Here is a 25,361-nt window from a genome sequence, read left to right as displayed (position 1 = left end):
CATGTAGGTTTTAGATCAGGGTGTTATAATGGTGTTATAATAGTTTGTGGTTTGCAAAAATCTGTGGTCTGTGCAGCCCCCTCCTAGACTCCTTGTGATTAAGGGCTATACAAATAAACATGACTTGACTTATTTTTCTTTTCTTTCTCATTATCACTAACTTTCTTGGGATCAATTTTTAAAGACAAAAATAGATAACAAGATACACTAATTTTCACTAAATTCTCAACACGGGTTGTCGGACTGACGATCTCTCTGGAAATGAGTCCACTCGACTGGGAAAGAGTAGTCAAAATGGCTGCTTATATCACTTGGCCACATGTTTACCCAAGTTCGTATTTTTTCATTTGAATACCGCAAAACTTACTCAAATGTTTGCGTCACCGATTTGTTTTAATATAAAGTTGTCCGACTACCCAAGTACCTCTGTACAAGGAAGGCGAAAGATGGAAAGGACATAAAATGAAATACTAGGCCAACTATTTGCGTATCCTCTGATTTAATGTTCAAATTATTGAGCCTGTGGTTGTATTCATTTTTGGTATCATGTCTTTTGTGCTTCCCTAGAGAACGAAGCACACCACAGAAGCTCACGGAGATGCCAATGGGATCGCAAATTTGAAGGATTTAAAATGATTAGCATCGCTTTGCATCAGCCGGGTAACGTCTGACGCAAGCGGTAACTCATATTAATGACTTTGGGGTCAAACTGCTGACAAGGGGCAATTTTGAAAGCCAACAATTCTTGTCACACAAACACAAAGCAATCTAGAAAAGGTCTAGTAGGGGCCTTGTCATTTTTATGGAGCCAACCAGCAGAAAAGAAATCAATGCTTGGGGTCACTAAGTGGAGCGGCCGAGCTGCAATAAGATTGTGTGTTAGTGATTCATCGCCATCTGCCTACTTTGCCGTGGTTAAGCTGAAATACTTCATGTTTCCCTTCAGTTAGTTTGTTTGGGAGACGACCAACAATAATAACTGTAAATAGGAATAAAGTATTTATAAAAACTTGTTTATGAAGTATTTAAAAGTTGTTGTTTTTTAATCGCCCATTTCTGGAGCTGTCCATGATGAAGATAAGACCAATTTGTTGAATCGTCTCATACGTGTTCAAAGAAATGCAGGAATCAAATGGCGTAAGAGGGAGTTATTTTTTATTGATACACAATTTCAACAAGAAACTCAGCGAATCTCAGATTTGCGTGAGTCTTTATAGTTTTCAACATAGCACGTGTAATCGGTTTGGCCCTGTCCCTTTTCACGCTACACCCTTTCCGTCCTTATTTGGAAGTGTTTTTAAGTTTATGCCAGTTTATGTCACCTTGCACTTTGCCGTTATCTGTTGTCCTCCCTTAAGAAGAATTGTTTATACTAATTCGTCCGCCGAGACCTTCCCGAGATGTAAGCAACATTTCTCCCAACTCTAAGCAAGTCTTTCTATATTTCTTTCTAAATGTATGTAAATCTATTCTACAAATGCAAGTTTATTTTCTACAACATCCATGCAAGCCGGTGTATTCAATTAGCTAAATGTCAAATTGTCTAACCGCCATAAATAGCAAGGACTGCCCTCGCATTTGAATAACTTTTCATGAAGCATTTTGAGAATTTTTATACAAAAAAATGTGACTTTACTTGACTTGACATTTCAATGCCATGTGGAAGACCAAAAATGCAATAATAATAATAAAAAAACAGAACTCTTATTAAATAATTGTGTGCTGCATAAAATACATAAATTGGGTTTTATTTATTTCCAGGTTTATTATTCGCTTATTTATGTGTATTATTCAAATCCTGTTGTCTATTTTTTGATTATTTCCCTCGTGTATGTCTCTATAAGGGCAAACACATTTTATTACTATTCAATTTGTTAGATTTATTTATATTAATATTGCCTGTCTTTTTAGCTATCCAAAATAGTCTAGGTAGTTAGTTAAATGCTTTCTGTCTATGCCTCTGTCTTTATCCAGATAGCCTACAGCTAGCTAGCTAACCCCTTAACAATTCTGTAGAATTCACCTAAAATTCTAATCCAAGACGTACCCAATGTAAACTGAATGCTGTTTTGAACCTGTATGGACAATATGGACAATTTTGGTCTCTGTATCCAGGCAGCCTTTGGCTAGCTTGTTCAGCTAACTATCTATATGTCCGTCTAAATCTGTCTAGCTATCCAGATAGCATTTAGAAAGTTGGTTGAACTGTCTGTCTGTAGCTATTCAGATGGCCTTAAGCTAGCTAAATTTTCTTTTGTCTGTATGTTGGTCTGGAGGTCTGTCAATCCATCAAAAATTGACATTCATAGAGGACAGTACAGACATGATTGTTTTTACTTTTTTGATTCTTATTACATTTCCTATGCGGGATTTTCAATAGAATTTTTTGCCAGGCTTTAGTTACCCAAGTCACACCACGGGAATTGGTGCCCCAACGACCTAGGCGGTTTAGGAGCCATGAACTGTGAATATGTTAGTTATCAATACCAAATTCTGATACAATTAGGAAATGTTTCTTGAACTAAAACAATAACAGATCATTTTGGAAAAAAAGTCCTGTTCTTACCAAAATTGTCTATAAATTTGAAAGTGAAGTCAGTTATTTGATAACGTTTTTTTTTCTGTTCATAAATCAATATTGTACTCGCCCAATAAAACTTGAGTTTTATTTTTTTAGGACTTTAATCAAACATTTTGGCCATTTCCAAAAAGTACAGGATAGAGTCCATGAAAATGAATAGGACCTACTTAAATGACCCTTTAAAATCTTCATCACATCTTTGACCCATAAAATGTGACTCTGCAATATTCGATTCAGCCTTATTGCCTAAAACTAAAAGAAATTTGATTTCATACTACTACAAAGTACTGCTATCAGCACAAAAACACAATGCATATTTTACCAAAGTCCTGCACCAATTTTGCAGACAGCAGAAGGTTGCCACAATGGAAACCTTATGTACTCTCGCTTCTCGTTGATAGATCAAGCCGCGAGTGCCTTTATTCACCATCAAGGATCATAAATTTGGTGACACGCTCTCATTAGCGCGGCTTTTGGTCTTCTGATTGATGCACCCGGCCGCGTAGCTTTACAAATCTACTTCATCACCGGTTTGGTGGAGGGTGGGAGAAAAATTCTTTTTTCAATTCGCTGGCTCCGCCTCATTGTAGAGCGAGCGGGTGAGCGGGAAGCAACAAGCTTTATTCCTTTTGGAGGGCTGCAAGTCAAGAGACTTGAAATAAAGGGATCTTTTCACTAGTGGAGGAGCACAAAAAGGGATTTTTGTCGGGCTACCGTGGATGGCTTTTTTCGTTTTAATTGCTTCTCAGTTGCCTGAAAACCCACACTAATTTTGGCAGAAAATTCAACAGCCTGAGAATCAAATACAGAGGATGGCGATCTTACGCCAGCCCACACAGAACTCAAGTCCGACTTGGAAAGGAATGACGGCGGACTTTGTGGCCAAGACCAAAGTCCACGGTTTGAAGTTTATGTTCTCCCCGCAGAAGTCCAAGCCCCAGCGGGGAGCATGGGTTCTGTCCTTCCTGGTCTGTGTTGCCCTTCTCATCACCTGGTCCAGGAACAGGGTCCTCTACCTCATGTCCTACCCAGCTGTGACTAAGATCCACATGGTATGGGCCAGCAACATGTCCTTCCCGGCCGTCACTTTCTGCAACAAGAACGTGTTCCGCGTCTCTGGCCTGACTCGCGAAGACTTGTATCACAGCGGCTATTGGATGGACCTCATGTATGCCAACCACACTTTGGTGGACAAAAGCTTGGCTATCCTGAAGGAGAGCCACAAGCAGGGCTTGTTGAGCTTGCTGGACCCGAGGGGATACGCCAGTCCCCCCCGTGGAAGCGTGAATACCACTGAGATGATGGCCCGGTTGGGACACCAGCTGGAGGACATGCTGCTTGAGTGCAGGTTTCGGGGTGAGGCTTGCACCGCCAGGAACTTCAGCACTGTAGGTAGAGCAAGGCGCATGGTGGGCATGTGTAGGGGGATGCTCAAACTTTTGAGGTCACCTCAAAGTGCATTATTTTTTACCCACACCTGGGTTGTGCTAGAGCACAAAAAGAGCACAAGAATATTTTTCATTGGCATAGTTAATATTTTATTGAATTCTACTTTTTATATGGATTCAGTTTTAAATATTATGGGGCTAAAATATTCAAAATGGCCCGGCAATGCCTGGCAGATAGAAGATTGTATTCGGATGCCTGGAGTGGTAGGTGGTTGGGAGCTGTAGTACCGTATTTTCACGCCAATGAGGCGCACATAAAAGTCTTCGATTTTCTTTAAAATGTATGGCGCACCCTATTGGGCAGGGCGCCCTGTCTCTCATGCAGAGCGACGGATAAAGACCAGTTTGTGGTATTAGTGTTGGGCGCCTGCTCCCAACAATGGGAAGTCACAGGTTCAAGCCTAGGCCGAGTCAAGAGTTACATCATTTTTGTATGTAATCAAATGTTTTTGTTAAATTATTCATATTTCCAAAGAAATGCGACTTCTTTATGTCTCCTTGGACTTTTAAGTCTTTTGTTTGATTGCCATTATATCCCGCTTGCGGAAGAGGGCGCATCAGGCCAAACGCAATGCATTGTTCGCGGAAGTGCTCATGGATGCTAACACCATAAAGTATCTAGCAATTTGAAATATATTGTGCTACGGGAGGCTAAAGAGGGTTGTCCCCTTAATGTGATTTAGATCCAAAAGCTCACTTTCCCTCCATTGAATGATTTCCATGTCTTAGTCCACCGTGGTGTGTTGATTTCTACGCTACGCGGAAAAACATAGAACGAAGGTTGGAGGAAGCTGAAATCAAACTCTAACAAGTTTGTATCCATGTGTTTTATTTTGTAACCAATACTTAGATAAACCACAACTAAACTCAGTTTTGCTACCGCTTTATTTTTAATTAAATACTCACACTTGTGTGCTTGTCTGTGTTTTGCCAAAAAAATGAGGGACGAAAAGGAACCACACTCATTTCGCTAGCAAGAGTGACACTGTTGAACCCTTCCTAGTTCAAAGCTATGTCATTTAACTATTTCCGTCAAACAATATGGACCATCATTAAGGTGCTTAACTCTCACTAATTGACGTCCATGGATGTCAACAGCAAAAAAATGAATAAATGCCCCTGAGGATTATTGCTGTCACTTGCAGAGAAAATAAGTGTCAAGTCAACTCGAGGACTACACAGGTTACAGTTACACCATCTCCTGATCTTAAACCAACATGCGGGCAAGGAAAAAAAATCAAAAACCTCAGCATGAGGAAAATTAGAAACCTTAAGAAGGGGCCTCACAATTGATAATCCCTCTTCCAGGATGACCAGGGAGCAATAGATTTAGCATTGGGTAACAATACACAAAAAAATAGTAAAAAACAAACAAACAGAGGTAATATGTAAAAATGTGTCCAAAAAGTCCATGATAGCTTCCCACTAGACTTCTAATAAAACTCAAATCGCCAAATGAGTGGCTTGACAAAATCCCACTCATTAAGAAGATGTCCAAACACATTTTGACGACAAAAGACTCTTGGCTTTCCGCCTTCCGAGGTAGTGTCAAAGGCGAGAGAGGAGTTTGCCTGTGTGAAATAGCTTGGCGGCAAACTCGAGTGGGAGGATCAAGTTTAACACCCGACACTTTTTTCTCCTGCTCAGTTGCGATAAAATCGATTTTTCACGGTTCCCCGATGTAGTGTCGAAGCGCCTGTCTCCGTGTTTTGTGTATAAGGCTAAGCTTGATGACTTATGCTGAAAAATCCTACATTTATTCTACTTGTGGATATCTGGTATATTTTCAAGCTTGCTTAGATACAGTTTTACCTCGTTTTACGATCGACCCGTCTGACGAATGACCTATTAAAATCTTCCTCGTCATACGATCAGTTTTCCAGTATCCGAAATATCCGAAGTCAGTGACGCTACCGCTAAAGGTTAGCGCAAGTATGCACCAACAGCGTCCATTGTGGTTTATCAGATAGGTGAGACCCTTGCATCCCTGCATTAAATTGCCAATTGGTTTAGTCCGTAAATTCATTGGTTTCAGCCACCGGAGCTGACGGCGACTGGTAACACTGGTAACACTGTCTGTCAAGCAGATGGACGGCAATAAATAAAGATATGGAAAAGCTTCTTATGATTTGGATACGAGGAAAAAGCTCACTGGGGACACTATCACCTTTTTGACAGAAGTGTTGGCCTTCTGGAACAACTACAGTTTTTATCACAAAAAGATGTACTGATTAAGCTAAAAGCGGACGGTCAATGGAGATGTTTGATGAAAACTATCTGAAACATTGTAAAAACATTCTGCGATCTAGACAGGAACAACAATCGCTGGATGCATAAAATAGTGATCCAGCAACGGAACTGACACAGTGAGTGGAAAAGCCAAGACATTTAACTGACTTTTTACTTATTATTATTTTCATTCGGTTGTTTTTGTCTTTTTAACCATTCTTGGGTATCTGAGGTTGTTACTTTACAGTAACTTCATCTTTTGCATTTCTTTAACATTATTCTTTGTTTTATTTATACTGTATTGAATATTTATGAACATTGACTAAACATCACTGTAAGTACTGGGCAGTTGCAGTTGATTTGATGTGGGTTTGTATTTGATGACCTTGGAACAGATTAATCCTGTTTTATTTCATTTCAATGGGAAATGTTTTCAGATTTGCATGGGTATCATTATACACAGCTCTGCTGGAACCAATTATTTTTTTAAGCAGAGGTACCACTGTATTTTAGTTCTTCTTGTTTACACTGTACTTGACAATCAGAATATTATTATCCAGACCGGGACACTCCAGTCCTCAATAGCCGCATGTCCTGCATGATTTTAGATTATTTTTTTTTTTCTTCAATTTAGATTATAAAAATTATCAACTTGTTATGAAGCTGGCAGGAGCTTGGTGATTGAAATCACCTGTATTAGAGCAGAGAAACCTCACAAATCAGGCAGGACATGGGGCCCTAGAGGACCAGATTGCCGCGGTCTGCTCTAATCCCTTGTGTATCACGTTTGATGGGAACCAGAACTCGCTCGGTATGCAAGAATCTCCCAAGTAGATCCCCCACCCCCATTTTTAACATGCGCTCTGCCGGTCTCTGCTTGCAGCAATATGGAATTGGGAATAATTGATTGCAGCCACACAAGTTGACTTTATTTTTGGTTGACAGAACGGCAAAAAATAGTCGGCAGGCCCAGCAGAAATGCAATCTGTTGGTGCAGCAATAGTTGGCGGGAGATAATGGGTTGATGCTCCATAGGTGCAGTTCATTTTAGGCTGCGAGAAAAGATAAAAAAAAATAGCACCTGACACAAATTTGCTCTCTCGGCACCCGTTCTCAGCAACAGTCAATCTGGGATAATGGGTTACGGCCAAAGCTGTGTATTTCTTTTTATGTGCGCCAGAATGACACATCTTGACAAATGTGCCTCATGCTCAGGACCGCAGGCGCACAAGTGCAGATAATTTTAGGCAGAAAGAGCGGATAAAGATAGGTGCTACGCACGAAGAAAACGTCTCTCTCTCTCTTCTCCCACTCTCAGGAATAGCCAGCCAGGGATAACGGATCCCAGCTACAACCATGCATTTAATTTTGGACGAGCCAAAATGGCACATCCTAACAAAACTGACTTCTGCAGTCCGCAATCCCAGCAATATGGGAATAGGGATAATGGATTGTGGCCGCATCAGTGCACTGAGTTTTAGGCAAAATTAGGGACAAGAAAGAGCTGTCTGGCCGCCTAGCTAAAGGATAAAGGCTTTCATTAAATTATCTTCCAAAATAAATTATGCATGAATTTTTTTTAGATTAAAAAAAATATGTAGAATATATAATTTATAGTTTCAAGATGACTAAGCGAAAAAACGCTGACAAATAAACTTCACACCTCTTTAGGGATATTTTTTTCAGATTGATACCGATACCCAAATCTTTACCATTCGTTGATACCTATATCCCATACTGATCTTGTAGTGCATAAAATGCTCTTACCGCTGCCCAAAAAATGACAGATATTCATGAAGGAATACCTCAAAATTTCAACATTTTCCTTAAGGGAAGTGTGTATTGTCTAGCGGCTCTTAGTGTTAAAAAAACTATTCATTAAAAAAAAAATGGATCAATAAGCAAATATACATGAACTATCATATAGACATGCATATTTAAAAACACGTCGGTCAAGAAGTTTACATTTATTTTACAAAACATGTGCCTCACCTAAATTGAGCTGACATAGTTGTCTTGCTGCTATGGTTACCCAAAAATGTCCAAAAGGCTAGGCAAAAAAATCGACTAAGTTTACACTGCAGTTCCGATTTTTGAGTGAAATCCGATGTTTTCCGGAGAGCGTTCACATTTCCAACTAAACGAAAATAGTATGTGATTTCATGTGTAAACGCCCCAAGTGTCCCGCATGCGCAGAAGAGAACACATGATGTCACACGCAGTGCAGTGTTTGCAGAAGTACTCATGGATGCTTAGCTGGAGCATATCTAGCAATTTGAAAGTTATTGTGCCACTGGAGACTGAACAGAGTTGTCACCCCAAATAATAATTAAATCCAAAACCTCGCTTTCCTCCCATTAAAAGCTTTATGTGTTTTCATCTGCCATAGTTGTTTAGCTCTTCACTTCCTCCCGCCTCGTTAATCCCAGAATAGTGACGTACAGCTTGCATGAATGTGTCTCTAATTCACACAGAAGTTGCATTTTAAAAGGCCAGGAATTTATCAGATTAAGGACCACATATGAAAGTGGTGTGAAAAAAAATCGGATATTTGCTTTACTTTACCAGATCAGATACAGTTTGTGTTTGTGCAAAAAAAAAAATCGATTTTCCTGCAGTGTGAATCTAGCCTTTGAGTCTTGGCAGTTTGTATTCTTGTTATTTTTAGCACGCATTTTCAGCGGCACTACACAATGCAGCAGCATCTAGTGGTTAAGTACTACATGCTGTCCCTTTTGTTAATTTACCATTCCTTTCATTTCAGCTTCCTGAACAAAAACGATACTGATATCTGTATTTGGCCATTCCTAAACCTTGTGTGAGTTTGAATTTGCCTGAATTTGCCAGTCGATCTTTAAAAGAACAATTCTTTAATGCTGGGGTGCAGAATCAATTTTCCAATTTCACAAGAACCACAATTATTTCGCTCCCTTTTGCATTTTCAAATGAATCCCGCTTTCCCTCGCAGTAATATCTGATTCAAAATGAGATTTTTCATTATTCAGGCATCCTGGCTCAGTGTTAATGAATCTTTTAGCTTCTCTAATTAAACATGTGGGCCGTTGTGGAGAGAAATAGACACGGGAGCTTGATTGACAGCCAACGGTGACATTTGTAATTCAGATGATAAATCATGCCCGAGCTCCCGTCGACAGCTTGTTGTGGAATGTGATCAAAAAAACCTTCCGAATCAAACGCTAAACATCCGGAAGTCGCTCGTAAAGATGATTGTCTTTTTTTTTTCCTTTTTTCCTTTTTTTGTTTTCACGCCTGCCACACTATTTCTTCTTTTAGAGATGTGTTGCATTGAATTACATCGCTTTTAAAGCCATCATTCATTTTGAGGGTCCACCCAGTGCATTGAAATAAAGAAAGATATGTTTATTCTGTTTTTAATATTGGTCACCCGTAAAGAAGATTGTATAGGATGCAAATTTGTTATTTTGACTATTATACATCCCTGTTGTTCGTTGCTTTGACTATTATACACTGTTTGCATCGTTGTCAATATCAGCCAATCATGATGCTTTTTTTTATTTCCACGCCCTTTAAAGCGGATCTGATTTTCAGGGTTTCTGCTTTTTCAGTAAGTAGTTTGAGTAGAATTAAATAAGTCTGGTATTTATTCAGGTAGATTTGTTACCAAACTATAAATTATGGCCAAGTCCTTGTTTTGCACTGAGGGCCCGAATGTAGTCAATGAAACATGACAGCAACAAACAGAAGCAGATGTTTTGATATTAATAAGCTGCAGTTCTGTTGATTCAGCCGCAAGCTATTTATCTGCAGTGTTCCTTCCAAATAAAATATTCAAATATTTTTCGTTAATTCTGATTTGTTTCATTGAAACGTTCATTCTTTTTTTGTTTTTCAGACAGAAGCAATCGAAAATCGTTGTGGCGAGATCGTCATTATTCACCTTTTCTTATATGAAGACAAATCATATCTGAATTTCATGGGAATTGTCGTGTAATGACACAAACTGCCCACACAGTCGCAACTGATTCCGATTTGGGCAGCATTGGCTCAGGAGGATAAGCGCTCATCTTGGGATCAAGAGGTCGCATGTTCGATTCCCGGCTCCTCCGTGTTTTATGTCGAAGTGTCCTTGGTCAAGACACTGAATCCCTAGGTTGCCTTACATTGGCTGATGATGCTATCAGTTAGTTGGTGTGTAAAATGGAAAAGTGTGAAGCACATTGTAAAGCGCTTTGAGAGGTCTTCATTGACTTGAAAAAGTGGTATATTGTATATATTCAGACCATTTACATTTCATATGTCATTTTATTTCCATAGTTGAGTTGTTTTTCAGGGTTTCTGCAGATCCTTGAAAAGTCTTAAAAGGCATTTAATTAATTTTTCTAAAAATAAGGCCTTCTTTGGCATTAAAATGTCTTAAATCCAGTTTTTGAAAATCATAAAAACGACAGACTAATAAGATTTATATTTGTTTGAACTCGGAAGATTTAGTACAGTTTATCAATTGTCTTTTTTTAATTCCCCCGATTGTCTTTTGTGGCAAACGGTGATGTGGTTGTAGCGAATATGGGTGGTGAATAAATTATTCTAACAAACAATTTATTGACCAAATTAATTAAAGAGCCGAGTTTATTCTTTTCAAAACTCGTCTCGCCTTTTTTGGAGCACCACATATGTTTTTTTTGATCGTTATGTCAGGAAAATGGATGAAAAACCTTCTTTAGTTATTCTGAAGGGTGGCTACACACACTTTAGGTGGATACTTTTTACCGTTTTGATAGTTCAAAATACTTTAATCAAGACACACACACTCTTGGATTTATGGACTTTTCTTTTACCAATCATCTACTGAAGAAGATTGAATATAACACAACACACTCATAAGAAAATAAAATAAAGACAACTAGAAGTTGGGAACTTAAACTAGCCCCATTTGGATAGACAACAACGTTGGCTTGATTATTACATTATTGTATTTTGAAATAATTCCACCTTTGGCGTCACACCAATACCAATACCTAGCAAAGCGTTGATGAAGATGATGGCCCAGTTTTTATGTACCCGGCTGTAGAGCAATGAGGAATCCCGGAAGGCTTGAGACCCAGTTGGGACGAGGACTACAGGATGCATGGTTTTGAAGCAAATGTTGACTGCTGGTGGCTTAAAGCTTCTCTGAGGTCGCTGGCTTTGTCCCACCGGTTTGGCCGCTAGCTTGATCAAGCTTGGCTGCTGACTTGGCATGGTTCCCTGGCTTCTTGTTGAGCTGAGACTTGGTCACGACCGGCCATCGTATTGGTCGAGGTCTTCCTGTTAGGATATGCCTTCTTTCCTTCCGGCTGGCCGAATTCAGACTGCACTTGCGAGGTGAAACGTGTACCAGCTCTAAGTTCCGGTCTCCTGTGAGGGGCGGGACCCCCCGTGGTAGAGTTGTCACGTCAACCTTTGATGTGCACATGCAAGCTAACGTCCCCCTCCCCAACCTCACATTCCAGCAGTATGTCAGATAACATATCTGTGATAGACTTAAAACACATTCTTTACTTCACATGTCTTGACATTGTTTGATCATTTTCTGACATTGCAAAACTGATTTCTGACCAAACGTTGAATACTCTACATTTGTTTTCCCCAGCTTCATACTTTGATTCACAGAAATATTTTGATAGTGAAAAAGAGTTGCGTGGAAATGTCAAATCAATCTGAAATTAACATAAAGACATGCAAGTATCTTCCACTGAGCCAATTGAGTTAGTTTGCAGGCTTGAGCTCACTCAACGCTTATTTCATTCCAAGCAAATCGGCTCGCCTCTTGGGAAATTTGCAGTGAAATTGGCTGGAGATTGATAGCCGCTGCTGTGAGGATTCGCTTGATTTGTAAATCACCATTAATCTGGCTTACAGAATCCGACATTGATCATGTGCTCCGGCCAGGTAAAATAGGTCGTGGCAAAGTATGCAAATTACGTATCTATCATTTAATGAATAAACAGACTGACTTTATTAGGTAATTGTGAAAGCGTGAAAATGAACAGCAGGCCGACTGAAATAGGCATGCTAATAGATTATTTTATGAAAATGGGGCGCTAGTAGTCTTATAAAAATCAATTCTCTACTTGAAAATTTGATTAATATAAAGGTTAATAAATAACTAAATGCTACTATTTTTTATGTTTAATTATTTTGAAATATTTTTTTGTGTTGGAAATAAAGGATTTCACTTCTTACAACTTCAACAAAATTAAATACGATTTTGGACTTGTACATTACTTTTATTTTTAAAGAAGGTAAAATTGATTGACAGTGTGTAATATTTAGTGCCTCCTAGTGTCACAAATAACTTTCAATCAGTAAAAAAAAAACTTAGATCCGAATAGTGGGCAAAAATACATTAACTATCTTACCAATGTTGATTTTTCTTTAAAAAAAATCATAGGTCGAGAAATTTGTATTTCATTTACGTAGTGGAATCCATACATAGTGATCGCCACCATGTGTTTCTGTCGTCTTACTGTTACGCCGTCATCTGTGGCAGTGGTTTTTGTTCGTATTAGACAATACAGTGCCATATAGTGCATAAATATTACAAACTGGGGCTTTAATGTATTGTAAAAAGTGATTTCATTTTTAAATTTTTAAAAACTAGTTAAATGATGAATATGAAAGTTTTAAAAAATATTCAATAGTACTATATTTTTAAGTTATTTTAATACTATGTTTTTTTCTGTGTTTGAAATAACTAACAGTACTTCACCTACTGAAATTTCAACACTATTAAAAACAGTTTGGAACATGGCACTGTTTTTCATTATTATTTGTTTTGTTCTAGTTTTATTGTTTTTAGTGATGATGACTATTATTATTATTATTAACCTTGCCTTTTTCTATTTTTATAAATGATGTGGGTCTATAGCAAAGGTGACCAAACTTTTGTTGTTACTGATTAGTGTGAAGAACTTTCAGCTTGATATGCATTTGTAAAGTTACAATTTATCACGTTACTATGCTATTAGTATGTTATATCATGTTGTAATTTTTGAAGTAGGGTTAAAATAGGCACAGTCAACCACGAGAACATCTGCTTTGCAAAAGACCACTGAGTGGTTTACATGTATAGATTATAAGCTAAATTTAGAGGATCATGTATTTAAAGACTTAGATCTGTTCAATGATTTCTCATGGCAGTTGAAAATCCAGTTTCCGAGAAAATGTCAATGACCTGTCAACGACCAGCTATTTTCAGATCTTGCTCGCCGGGCTCCTTGGTCTTAGGGGGGCCCTCGTTGTAATCCTTCTCTAGGGAGCTTATCCATAGACAACACACTGAAATGTGAAATGTGATACACCCATTTTACTTTGGTTTATTCACTTTGATTTATTTATTTAATTTTGTTCTGCAGATTTACACACGCTACGGCAAATGTTACACTTTCAACTCGGGGCTTGACGGCAACCCACTGTTGACCACCTTAAAAGGAGGCACGGGGAACGGCTTGGAAATCATGCTGGACATTCAGCAGGATGAATATCTCCCTGTCTGGGGTGATACAGGTGAGTGGAGTTTTCTGTAATAACCCATGTGTAATCTAAATTATTGTTTTATCCAACAAAACTACGATTTTTCTTTTGGGAAATAACGTGTCAGTTATTTAATACAAAAAGTGCATTTTATATATGCAACAATGACCTATAACTAGAGTCAGCAAACATTTCTTGGTAGTATACGTTTTAGTGCACATTAAATATTATGTTGTTCAAAGTTATAATATGGTTTCATATTATCACTGAATTACTCTATGGCAAAAGTAACTAGTTACCAGGGAAAGTAACTATTTCCGTTACTTTCAAAAGAAGCTGTTGTATGTCAAAGAATTTGAACTTGTCTGAGCAGTATTCGAGCCAGTTGAACAGAGAAACACAGACAGGTAATTATCTTATAAAACCTTGTAGTATTTATTGCACCTCACCAGCAACATATTTGTTTTACACTTGAAGTTTAAAAACATAAACAGTATGCAATATAATAACATATAAATCGGTTGTAAACGATAAAAAGTGACTTTAATAGATTAAATCACACTCTCACAACCTGAGACAACTCTCACAAAAGTAGACATTGGCAATTTAACTTGAAATATTTTGATCATAACACAAGTCGATAGTAAAACAATAAGAAAGTTTCTCTGTAGCATAAGTCACAACTGATCAAGTAGACATATGCTATTGTACTTCAATTATATTTTTCACAATAAATGTAAACAGTTCAACAATAGAATACACATCAGAGTGTTTAACACTGCAGTGTAAATTTAACTACCTGAGACATTCTGTACTTCTTCCATCATGTATCCAGCCAACCAGACTATCCTACCCCTTCTCAAACCAGGGTTTGTAGCTGAGCAGCAGAAGCTTCTGAAACTCTGCGACACGACACTCAAACAGTGTGTTAACAAGACACCAGCTTTCACTCAGCGCAGCTTTACCGTAGCGCAGCGTAGCAAAGATGGTCAAAAACCCTTTTGGCCTTTCGGGTCAATTATCTGACAATACAGGCATTGCTACCTTTATACACAACCAAATTAACATTCGCCACCCCATGGACAAAACAAGAACAACAATTAATTAAAACATCAATTTTGGTTCCTCCCCGTGACCCTAATGAGGATAAGCGGTACAGCTAATGAGATGAGATGAATTTTGGTTCTTACAGGCACTATTCCCAAACCTGAACGAACAGTGTAGCTGCAGCTGGTATTTGCTTGAATTTGTTTTAAAGTAGCGCATCACTTTTGACCGTCAGTATCCGTAACGGCATTGTAACAGTGGAGAAAATAATTAGATTAGCTTGTTACTGAAAAAATAACAACGCAGGGCAACGTCATTATTTATAATGGTGTTATTCCCAAAACTATGATTGATTGTTTTAACTCTAAGCACATCTGATAAAAGATATTTACCTCAATACCCATTAGTAACCGTCCTCATATAATCCTTTGAGATTTATGCTTGGGTAAGCTAAACAAAGGTAGGTAAATATTAGTAAATAAGAAACGAAAAGTGACTTACAATGACATATACTGTTGTGTTCCAGAATCAACACCATTTAGGCCAAATACCTGTGTATTTAGTTATTATGGCCATAAGTGTCTGTGAGAGTTATAGCTTGAATCTGTGTTTCTGAACCTCTTTTCAGCCAAGGCACACTTTTTCAATATAAAAATGATAAATTCAGATAACTAAAAGTAGAAAAAACACCCCAAAAAATGTAAGCTTTCCTTGCAGAAGTAGATTATTCTAATTTCATGCATTCATGCTGACAGAGACGCCAGAATTGTCTACGTGAAGGAACAAAGCAAGCTTTCCAGGCAGAAGAAGACAATGTTAATTTAATACTTTAAAGAAAACCGGCTGGACTAGTTTGGGGCAAAAAGAAGAAGACTGTAGTTTCCAGTGCACTCAAAACTGAATGTCACTTTACACATTCAAAACTTGTCTGTTAAAATACGTTTAAATTTGGATTAGTCGCTTTGGAGTATACTTCGCAGGAACAGCTAACCTGTTTTCTTCAACTTTCAGTCTGGAATTTATGGTACTTCAAAATTACTCATCAATCAAAATTTTAACATTCATCTGCATTACGATTATTGTCGATGACCTGAAATAATTACCATATTTTCTGGACTACAAATCGCAGTAAAACTTGTATGTGAAATTATTGACACATAAATACATCATTGAGTTTTCCATTTTTATACCGGTAAAGGTATATAATTTCACATTTTATTTTCACACTAAACCACAAGAGGGAGCTCTAGGCCTGTACTGATCATTTTAACCTTGAATGTGCATAGAAGCGGAAGGAGGAAGTGGCTTATCGTCTACCTCCCGAGTTGGTGGAGTTGTTTACCATTTAGAGTGACACAGAAGATTAAAATATCATTAGATTAAATGATTCGGAGTGGAGATAATAATTTGGTAAGCATGTTGTTTATGCTAGAGTTATCTGAATAACTCCCAATATGTTCCATATTTACTGAGGCATGAAATTGTCTTTCAAGATCAAATGTGTGTTTTTGGTGTTGGATTTGATCGGATACATTTCCCCCCAAAATGCGACTTATACTCCAGGTGCAACTGGTATGTTTTTTCCTTCTTAATTATGCATTTTTTTAGCTGGTGCGATTTATAGCACGGAAAATACAGTACTTTTACAGAAAAAACACATAGTTCTTGTTTTATATACCAGGCATCTATTTGAAGAAACAAGGTAGGTAGCCTCCACAAGACAAAACAGCCAAGGTGGTATGAATAACGCAAAACCTATTCGCAGCGAGTCCTATACATATATTGAACACCATTTCTTAGCTTTGTGTCATAAATTTAACATGTGATCTTGGCTTTCAGCACTGCAGAACTCTTCAGCCTGCCCTGTAAAAATGGGAGGGGAACACAAAAACCCCGCACAAAATGCGGTTTGCTATGTATATCCGCAGATGAAACGTCCTACGAGGCAGGAATCAAGGTTCAGATCCACAGCCAGGACGAGCCGCCCTTCATAGACCAGCTGGGATTTGGCGTGGCCCCTGGTTTTCAAACTTTTGTGTCATGTCAGCAGCAACTGGTATCCCATTGTTACAGTTTTCGCATCCTTGTTGCCCGCGCTTTACTTGTGTTTGTCTCGTGAAAAAAGGAAAAAATCCTTGCTTGGATGTCATTGCTTTCTCGTAGGAAAATCGGCGCAAAATGCATTTAATCACGAGTGTCAAACTCATTTTCACCGAGGACCACATCAGCGTAATGGCTGTCCTCAAAGGGCCCGGTGTAATTTATAAATGTAACTAAATGCAATTGGTATGAAATACAAATGTAACTACTCCTCCATGTAAGGTAACTTTAAATCAACTCACAAACATTTACGTAGCCCTGAAAAAATGTCACTACATATGTCACGACCAGAACGCAATCAGGACCCAAATGTGTAACATTAACTAAGTTTATTGATAGAAAGAGGAAGGGCAGCGCCCGCGATCGAGTGCTCGCTGGACGTGGGAAGCAAGCCGCTCACACCATCTGATCGTGTTCAGAATGCGGAAGTGGATCTTCCGGAGCGGGAGATGGCGGTGACAAGGACGGAAAAAAACAGGTCGATTGCCAGGACAGGAGAGCAAAAATGGTTCGTAAGCCGTGGTCGGGGTCAAACAACAGGTCGTAGCCAGAGATCAGGAATGGACAGGTGGAAAAACGGGTGCAAAAAGCTGGACCGACGGGAGTTAGAGTCAAAGTGCTTGCTTCGTAGAAACAGAGGTTCGCTGACGGACTGACAACCGGCGAGTCTTTATATATATTTTTATATTTTTTATATCTTTTATCTTATACAGTCTATATATGTAACTGGAGTGCCACGTCCAATTTCGTTGTCACAATATGTTCAACTCATTTTGTATCAATGATAATAAAGATATATTCTATTCTATTCTACAAGCTACTTGAGCTACGGGAAGTTCTAGATACGAGAAGTCTTTCAAGCAAATATTTTGCCTGACAATCCAAAAAATATCCAACTTACGAGAGTTTACTGATGTTACCAACAGAGACTTGGGTTTAACATTGTTTTATTATCATCTTATTTATCTTATTACTTTATCATTACATTAATGTACGATTTGAACGTGGTTTTAATGATCACGAAACTGTTTTATAGCTTTTTAGAGTTAACTTGGATGCCTATAGGAGGCCGGGAACAAATCAATTGGTTTTTAGTTTTTTGGCATCCGGAAAATGTGCTCAACATATCTGAAGCACGATCCAGAATTAATCAATCCCGTATGAAGAGGTATTGCTGTGTAAAATAATAACAACAACTTTTTAGAAATTTTTAGATTCATTTCTCATAATTTTAAGGATTCGTAGTCGACTGGCATTGTGGGAAATATTGTTTTTGGTCAAAGCACTCTTTTGTCCCATTTATTTTTACTCTCAGACATTTTAAGCTCTCGCGGGCCACATAAATTGATGTGGTGGGCCACCTTCGACCCCAGGCCATGAGTTTGACACTTTTGATCTAAATGAAAGTAAAGCGCAATCGATTTTATGAGCTTCGCAATCATTGTGTGAGTTACTTGCTATCAATTGTTGCTGTTCTTGGATTTTTCATTTCATTTCTATTTTAGATGGAACAAACATTCTCTCGGGGGGCGGACTAGTAGATTAGAGAGCAAGAAAGAGAGAAAGAGAAATAAATAAGAAAAAAAGAGGGGCAGAGAGAGAGAGAAATGGAAGGGGAGAAAGAGTGTAGGGAAAAGCAAGAGAGAGAAAGAGAAAAGAGAGAAAAGGAGTAAAAGCAAGAGAAAGAAAAATAAGGTAAAAAAGCCCAGTTGGAAAGAGACAAAGAGAGACACAGAGAATGAAAGAGAGAGAGACAGAGAGTGAGAAAAAAGGGAGAAAGAGAGCGATACAGAGAGAAAGAAATCCAAGTACAGTGTCTTTGTCAGAGGCATCTGGCTTTGGCAATATCAAGTGGACATATTTCAACCAGCAGCTGTTTTTTTCTCTTACACTTCTCTGAGCGTTGTCTCGCGGGCCGGATTCAATCCCCTAGCAGGCCTCGTTCGGCCCACGGGCCACCTGTTTGACACCCCTGGTCTTAAGAGTCATATCCAGACATAAAAGCAAAGCGTAAACACTTTTCCAGATGAGCTTTTACTCACACGTGAAATTGTGTTAATATCGACAAAAAAATTGGAAAGGGTTTCGATCAATTTTAGGCTGAGAGTCATAAAATGTTATTGAACCATCCCGGACACAGGCAGCCATACTCTCGGGTCGCCGGTTATTATGCCAACACATAATAGCAAAGCAAAAAAGCTTTCTATTTATATGAGCTTTAATGAACACGTCGTTGGTGGCGGCCTCCAAAGCACTTCAAGCTTGACAGGCTGATTAAAATCTGGCGTTTCATGTTGATGTTAACCATCAAATCTGCCCAGAAAAAAAGCTCCTTTTTTTTGCCGGTTCCATCTGCGACAGAAAACGCTGACATTTCAGTCCGGCTGTAGTTTTCTGTGCTGTTGGTAAAAGATGAATTACGGCTTTGTACAAAAAGACAAAAGCTATCAGTCATCTGTCGCCCTCTGACTGCCGCAGTCTTTCATTTCATCATCGTGTTCGGTTATTGTGTCATGTTTTGAACGGGATCGCTAACGTTGTGTTGACCCGTCGTCCTTTGCTGTAAATTTCCAATTGATTTTGCTCCTGAAGAAAACCATAAGCATGAAATGCAAGCGACATTGTTTTGTTTTTTCAAGCAGAATAACATGGGAGGACCGAGATACACCTGGACACCATAAACTGCTCTCATTTTTTGTCAAAACACTTCAAAGAGTTCATCATCTTTCAGCCAAACACGTGATGTTGGAATCATATATTTAATCATGGCAATAGAAAGTATCTGAAGCAAATCGAAATTTATTTGTATAGCATTTTCAGACACTGAAATGCAACACCGCATAAAAACATTCATTGTAGAATAAGATCCTTACCAGTGAAATTACTAAACCATGATGGATTATAAGAATTGGGATTACTAGGAAATCAGTAACACAAATTTGTCAATCAGCTGTACTGTTTAGAAATTGTGTTATTGTAGTAGTCTGCACGCATGCAATGTGACTGAGCATTCAGCATTAATCAGACTGATCATTTTTGGACATAGATCAGTGAAACAATGTATAAGTACAATAACAGCTGGTCACCTAAAGCAACAAGACATATTACAGTATGTACCAATTTTCTAGTATGTGTAATACAACTTTTTGTGTGTAATTTTACGAGGTAAAAACGGATTTTGAGGTTAAAACTCCTATTTACTTAAATATAATCCTTAAAATGAGCAAACTATCTGGTGCGGCCGATGACACAGGTTTTCTTATTTTATCACCTGGAGAGGATGGATGAGGAGTGAACGTTGAAGAGGATCTACAGAGCAGAAGTAAATGGAAGGAGACCAAGAGGAAGGCCACGGTTGACGTGGATGGATGGTGTTATGAGTCCACTGCAGGAAAGAGGTGTAAATATGGTGGAAACTTGAGCTCTTGTTGGTGATAGGAATGAGTGGAGAGGTGTTGTGAAAGGATAGTAGGATTTTTAGACGTGTTCTAATGGATGGGCAGGACACTCATATGATGCGGCAGGGGTAAACCAGTGAAATCTGTCAGGGTGTTGTGTCACCCTGACCCGAGTGACATGGCCGCTTTCATGTGTCCTGTTTCATCTGGAGGGACAAAAGCATGACCAACTTGGGTGCCGAGGTGCTTAACTTGTTTGGGTGTTTGGGCTTTTGGGTTGGCCATGGTCCAAACATTATTGTGCGTGTTTTTTGCTACCTTTTTCCTTTTTTATTTTCTTTGTTTTTGTATGTGTGTGTCTTGCTGTCGGTCACCCCTCTCAAGGGATACGAGCAGGGTAGATAGATAGATAAATAGATAGATATCTTGTTGATCAACGTGTCTGCCACTTCTTGATGCAAATGCATTAGAGCCCCGGGATACTACATTTATCTGCTTTGGTTCAGAAGTAGGGGTCGCAAAGTACTAATATCATAATGGTAGGGATAGAAACATCTGGTATTTTATAGCCAATGTGTTCCAAATTCCCGGTTCCTCTAGGTAAAATTATTAAAATAAAATAAATAACTACTTAGGCTCCGCAACCTCATTGGAACTGTTTAATTCCAGGCTTAGAACACAGTTCTATTCTATAGCTTATTTATAGTATATAGTAGGTTTGTGAAGAAGAAACTACTATTATTAGGCTGCATTGAACCTGTTACTTAAATCCTCTCCAGTATGCATCTCTGTCTCTCCTGAGGCGCATATATTTTTTAGAGACCTCATTTCTTGTATCTAGATTTTTAGTTATTTTTTTAATATTTTGATTTGATCATTGACACAAACAACCACCAGATGGCACTTTTGGGTAGGGGTCGGAACATTTTTTTTTTTACTGTACAGTATGCGCAGTGTCTTTAGCTGTAGCCAAGCAAACAGAGTACACAGACTAGCATTTTTACAGACTTTTAATCTATTGTTTGATGGACTTTGTTAATTTGATGATCTTATTGAATGGTATTTTTTAAAAATGTCAATAAATAAGGCATTGCTACAGTTGATCAATACTTGAGTAGTTTTTACACCAAGTACCTTTTTACTTATACTCAAAGAATTATTTGGATGACTGTTTTTCACTTCTACCTGAGTCATATTATTCTGAAGTAACAGTACTATTACATGTGTCATTTTTTGGGCTACTCTACCCACCTCAGCACCCAACAATGTTACTGATGTGACCTGTATGTTACCTGTTGCCCCTTCGGCCAGATGAGACTTCTTACGAGGCCGGCATAAAGGTCCAGCTTCACACTCAGTCAGAGCCTCCTTTCCTCCACCAGCTGGGCTTCGGGGTGGCCCCTGGCTTCCAAACATTTGTCTCCACCCAAGAGCAGAGGGTAGCGTACGGCAACGTGTATTTGTCTGGCCTTGCTGCATGCAAAAATGGTGGTCAGTTGATGTTGCCCAAAGCCCTGATGACACCCCCCTGTCCCAGTATAACTAATTGTCGTGGTGTATTAGTTTGTGCTTTACAGTATATCCACCACATTGCACCCTGCATAATGTCTTCTTAAAGCGATGCTTCTCAATTAATTTCTGTCACGCCCCCCTCAGAAAAATAAATCCTCTCGCGACTCCCCCAACATGTCTGACACTTCACACTCAATGCTTATACTGGGCATGGGGGTCAAATGTAAACAAAACACTGCCAATGAGCGCCACTGCTTCCTAGTGTAGTGGAGGTGCAATCACAACTATTTCTTTGGGGGGAAAAGTTCCGAGGTCAAACGTGCCTGCACCCCCTTTGTCGGAGCCTTGTGGCCCCAAAGGGAGACTAGCCTCACAATTTGAGAACCATTTTCTTAAAGGGAGTGCTCATGAGGTTTCATTAGCAGTGACTACCTACCAATCTGTTCAAAGTCGGACCCAAGACAGATGAGATTTTTGTTTCTGAGCGAAACTGTGTTGGCTCTCCTTCTTTGAGGCTGGTACTCGTAAATCATCATCTTCATTTCCAATTGGCAGCCCTTTTGCATTTTGCAGTTTTCATCAAGATTTATGAAAAATACAAGGAATATTTTATGGCTACTTGCGACTAGTTGTAATAGGTCATACTTCTTTTATTCAAACTACTAAAAATATAGTACTCAGCGATACGAAAACTATAAACTCAAATAAATTTGACATAATTAATTGATTCATGGTATTGACAAGATATAAACAAAGGCCGTTCTTTCTGAGTGGGTCAAATATCTGCAGTATAATAATAATAATAATAATAATAATAATAATAATATTAGCTACCAAAGATAGTGAAGTCCCAGTCCTATTACTTCATCTTTCCCCTAGGCCTACTCCCATGTTTGATTAAAAATACAAATAAATTAGAATATGGCCAGTAAAAGTACAAATTTTGTTTTTGAAAAATAAATGTTAGGAGAAAATGTATTTAAATTATTAAATAATCATCTTTCAAAGTAAAATATTTATCTAGATAAGTTCTCTTATTTTTGGCATTATTTTCCATCATTTTAAATACTAAAAACAATTAAGAATACATTATAAAGCAAGATTTTTGCAAAATTAACAACTATAGTGAATTTTTCTAAACATATTGTGAACAATTGTACATAAAATGAGCATATTTTATCCACAATGTTGGGAATGTTTTGTAGTGTACACATAATTAATATCAACATTATAAGTCATAGCGAATATCTGTTCTGAATACTAAAATATTAACCTATATCGAATAGCCTTCTGAATACGGTGGAATTGTATATACGCACAGCAGAAATAAAAATGTTAATGCTGATTCCAATTGTAAAATCATATTTTGATTGAGTATTTCCTTAATTTTATAATAAGATATGAAAAATAGTCCTCAAATAAGTTGAATTATCTAGTACGTGGTAAATCATTTGGCTCACTTTAGGAATACATTTTTACAGACAAGAAAAGCTTATTAATTTGCTTATTCAAATAACAAGTTTTATATTTTAATATAAAACAAGATAAAATATCTTAAAATAAGAAAAAATATACTCCTTCCGGTTGTCTTTGGCTGAAAATGACCCACAACTGTGTTATTAAAAACCCATAAGAAATCGTCCAAATAATATTTTAACTTAAAATGTTATGACTTTTCCTAGATTGGTCCCAACAGAAGAAAAATATAAACGTTGTTTTATTAACATTTTTATCTAAAAAAAAAAAAAAAAGTACAAAAGATGGTTCTTAAAATGAGGACAACACTGGGGTTAAAACAAGGAAAATGTTCTGCCAATGGGGTACGGAATTATATTTTGCAGCATAGGATTTATTTTTTTCTAAACAACGACATACGTCTGAGTGAATAGACAAAACATTAACATTTTTTTAATATTATTCAAATTGTTACGCATCCCAATTCAAGAATAGTACTTCAAGTCCAAGTCTAATAGAGCCTTGCTCCATGTCAGGATTTATTCAGTTCTTATTCATGTTCTGGTTGTGGTGTCCAGTATGAAACAGTCTCGCCTCTCATGTTATTCTGCTTCCTTTCACTCCAAGACAAGAACTGCATCCTGCATGACGTCATTTTGCCTCCGATCGATGTTTGAGTTTTTTTATCGGACCATGCGTTGAGTTTGAGATCCTCTCCATGTTGCTGACCAGCCTCTCTTGCTGCCACGGGTCGAACTACGCATTTGTTTTTTTTCAGCTTCAGTACCTCCCTCCGCCTTGGGGAGACTGCAAGTCGACCCCCATCGACTCCGAGTACTTCTCCACATACAGTATTACTGCCTGCCGCATCGACTGCGAGACCCGATACCTGTTGGAGAACTGCAACTGCAGGATGGTCCACATGCCGGGTAGGGGTTTGACAAATGTTTTGTAATAATACTTGAAATAATATACAGTAGGAATTAAAAATATATTTGTCAAAAAGAATCCAGTTAACCCCCGGGATATTAATTTTTTTTATGAGGTGGGAATCGCGAAGAGAAATTATTGTATAGCGGGGTAAAGTGACCAGAACAGATACAGGACCCACTTGCGTATGTTTCTCTCAGTTTTATTGGGAAGAAGGGAAAGGATTACACACACGATCCGGTGATCGCTGGTCGCGGGAAGCAGGTTGCTCTGAACGCGGAAGTGGTACTTCCGTGGCGAGTGATGGCGGTGTCGGGAGTGAAAAAACAGGTCAGTAGCTGGGACAGGAGAGCAAAAAACGTGGTCAAGATCAGAAAATGGGTCGAAGCCGGGAAACAGACGGCAGCAAAAACAGGAGCGAGTCAGGGTCGAAAAGCTGAGGTTCGCAGACGGACTGACAACAGGTGACAGAAAGACGGGGGTTGAATAGTGACAGGTAGCCAATCAGAGTCCGAGGCAGTTGGCGCCAAAGGAGCGGGCACAGGTGCCTCGCATCAGTAATCATGACAGTAAAGAACCCTATTATAATGTTACTATTGCATTCTAAATCCCTCGGCACCCAAGATAAAAACTTTATGATTATATACACAGCAACAGGTACTATTTATGTGTAATGCATGTGTATATGATTAAATGACCTTCTAAATGTAAATATATATGCAAAGAAAAATGATTTTTTTATTTGCCTATGGTGGGATGTGACTTAAGCTGGTAGAGTGAGGTTAGTGGATGGATGCAGACAGAGGAGGATACAGCGGATTTAAATTAAAGCTGGTTTTAAAAATTCCACTAGAGAAGATTGGCAGGCCAATAGACAACTTTGTTGCTTTAATCACCTCAATATTCGTCTTAGTTGTCCGATACATGGATTTGTTTCAGCCATATTCCTTACAGTGAGTAACGATGCACATGCTTTCTTCGTATTTCTTGATAATTGCAAGCTGGTTTCCATAGTGATAACATTATTGCTTCTGTCTTGCTTCACTCTAAGCCTTTGGACCCATTGCGAATAAATACAGCTCAAAAAATTCAGTAGTGCATCGCCGACTCGTTAAGTCTAATGAAGCACGCGATATTCCTAAACGAATGATAAGAACTAATTAGCAT

The 25,361-nt window shown here is 38.4% G+C and overlaps 1 protein-coding gene across 7 annotated transcripts in view; it reads left to right on the top strand.

Moving 5' to 3' along the window:
• Positions 1–25,361, top strand: part of asic1c (acid-sensing (proton-gated) ion channel 1c) — a 163,646-nt gene that overhangs the window by 115,311 nt on the left and 22,974 nt on the right. For 5 of the 7 annotated variants that reach the window (XR_015851992.1, XM_088347276.1, XM_088347269.1 and 2 more), the window contains exons 1-4: positions 3,223–3,969; positions 13,635–13,785; positions 16,728–16,855; positions 24,043–24,193. Coding sequence is in view for 6 of the 7 variants with exons in the window: in XM_088347276.1 (XP_088203402.1) it covers positions 3,394–3,969; positions 13,635–13,785; positions 16,728–16,855; positions 24,043–24,193 (1,006 nt within the window). In the remaining variant the exon portion in view is untranslated. Of the gene's footprint in view, positions 1–3,222; positions 3,970–13,634; positions 13,786–16,727; positions 16,856–24,042; positions 24,194–25,361 lie in introns of those variants that run through there. The other 2 variants (XM_088347260.1, XM_088347243.1) reach the window with 1 other exon arrangement.

Source organism: Urocampus carinirostris, chromosome 1 (assembly GCF_059441175.1).
Source record: "Urocampus carinirostris isolate Australia breed hairy pipefish chromosome 1, RoL_Ucar_1.0, whole genome shotgun sequence".
In the NCBI taxonomy this organism is placed as follows: domain Eukaryota; kingdom Metazoa; phylum Chordata; class Actinopteri; order Syngnathiformes; family Syngnathidae; genus Urocampus; species Urocampus carinirostris.
The sequence above is the reverse complement of the archived record's forward strand: the minus strand, read 5'-3'. Positions and strand labels throughout refer to the sequence as shown.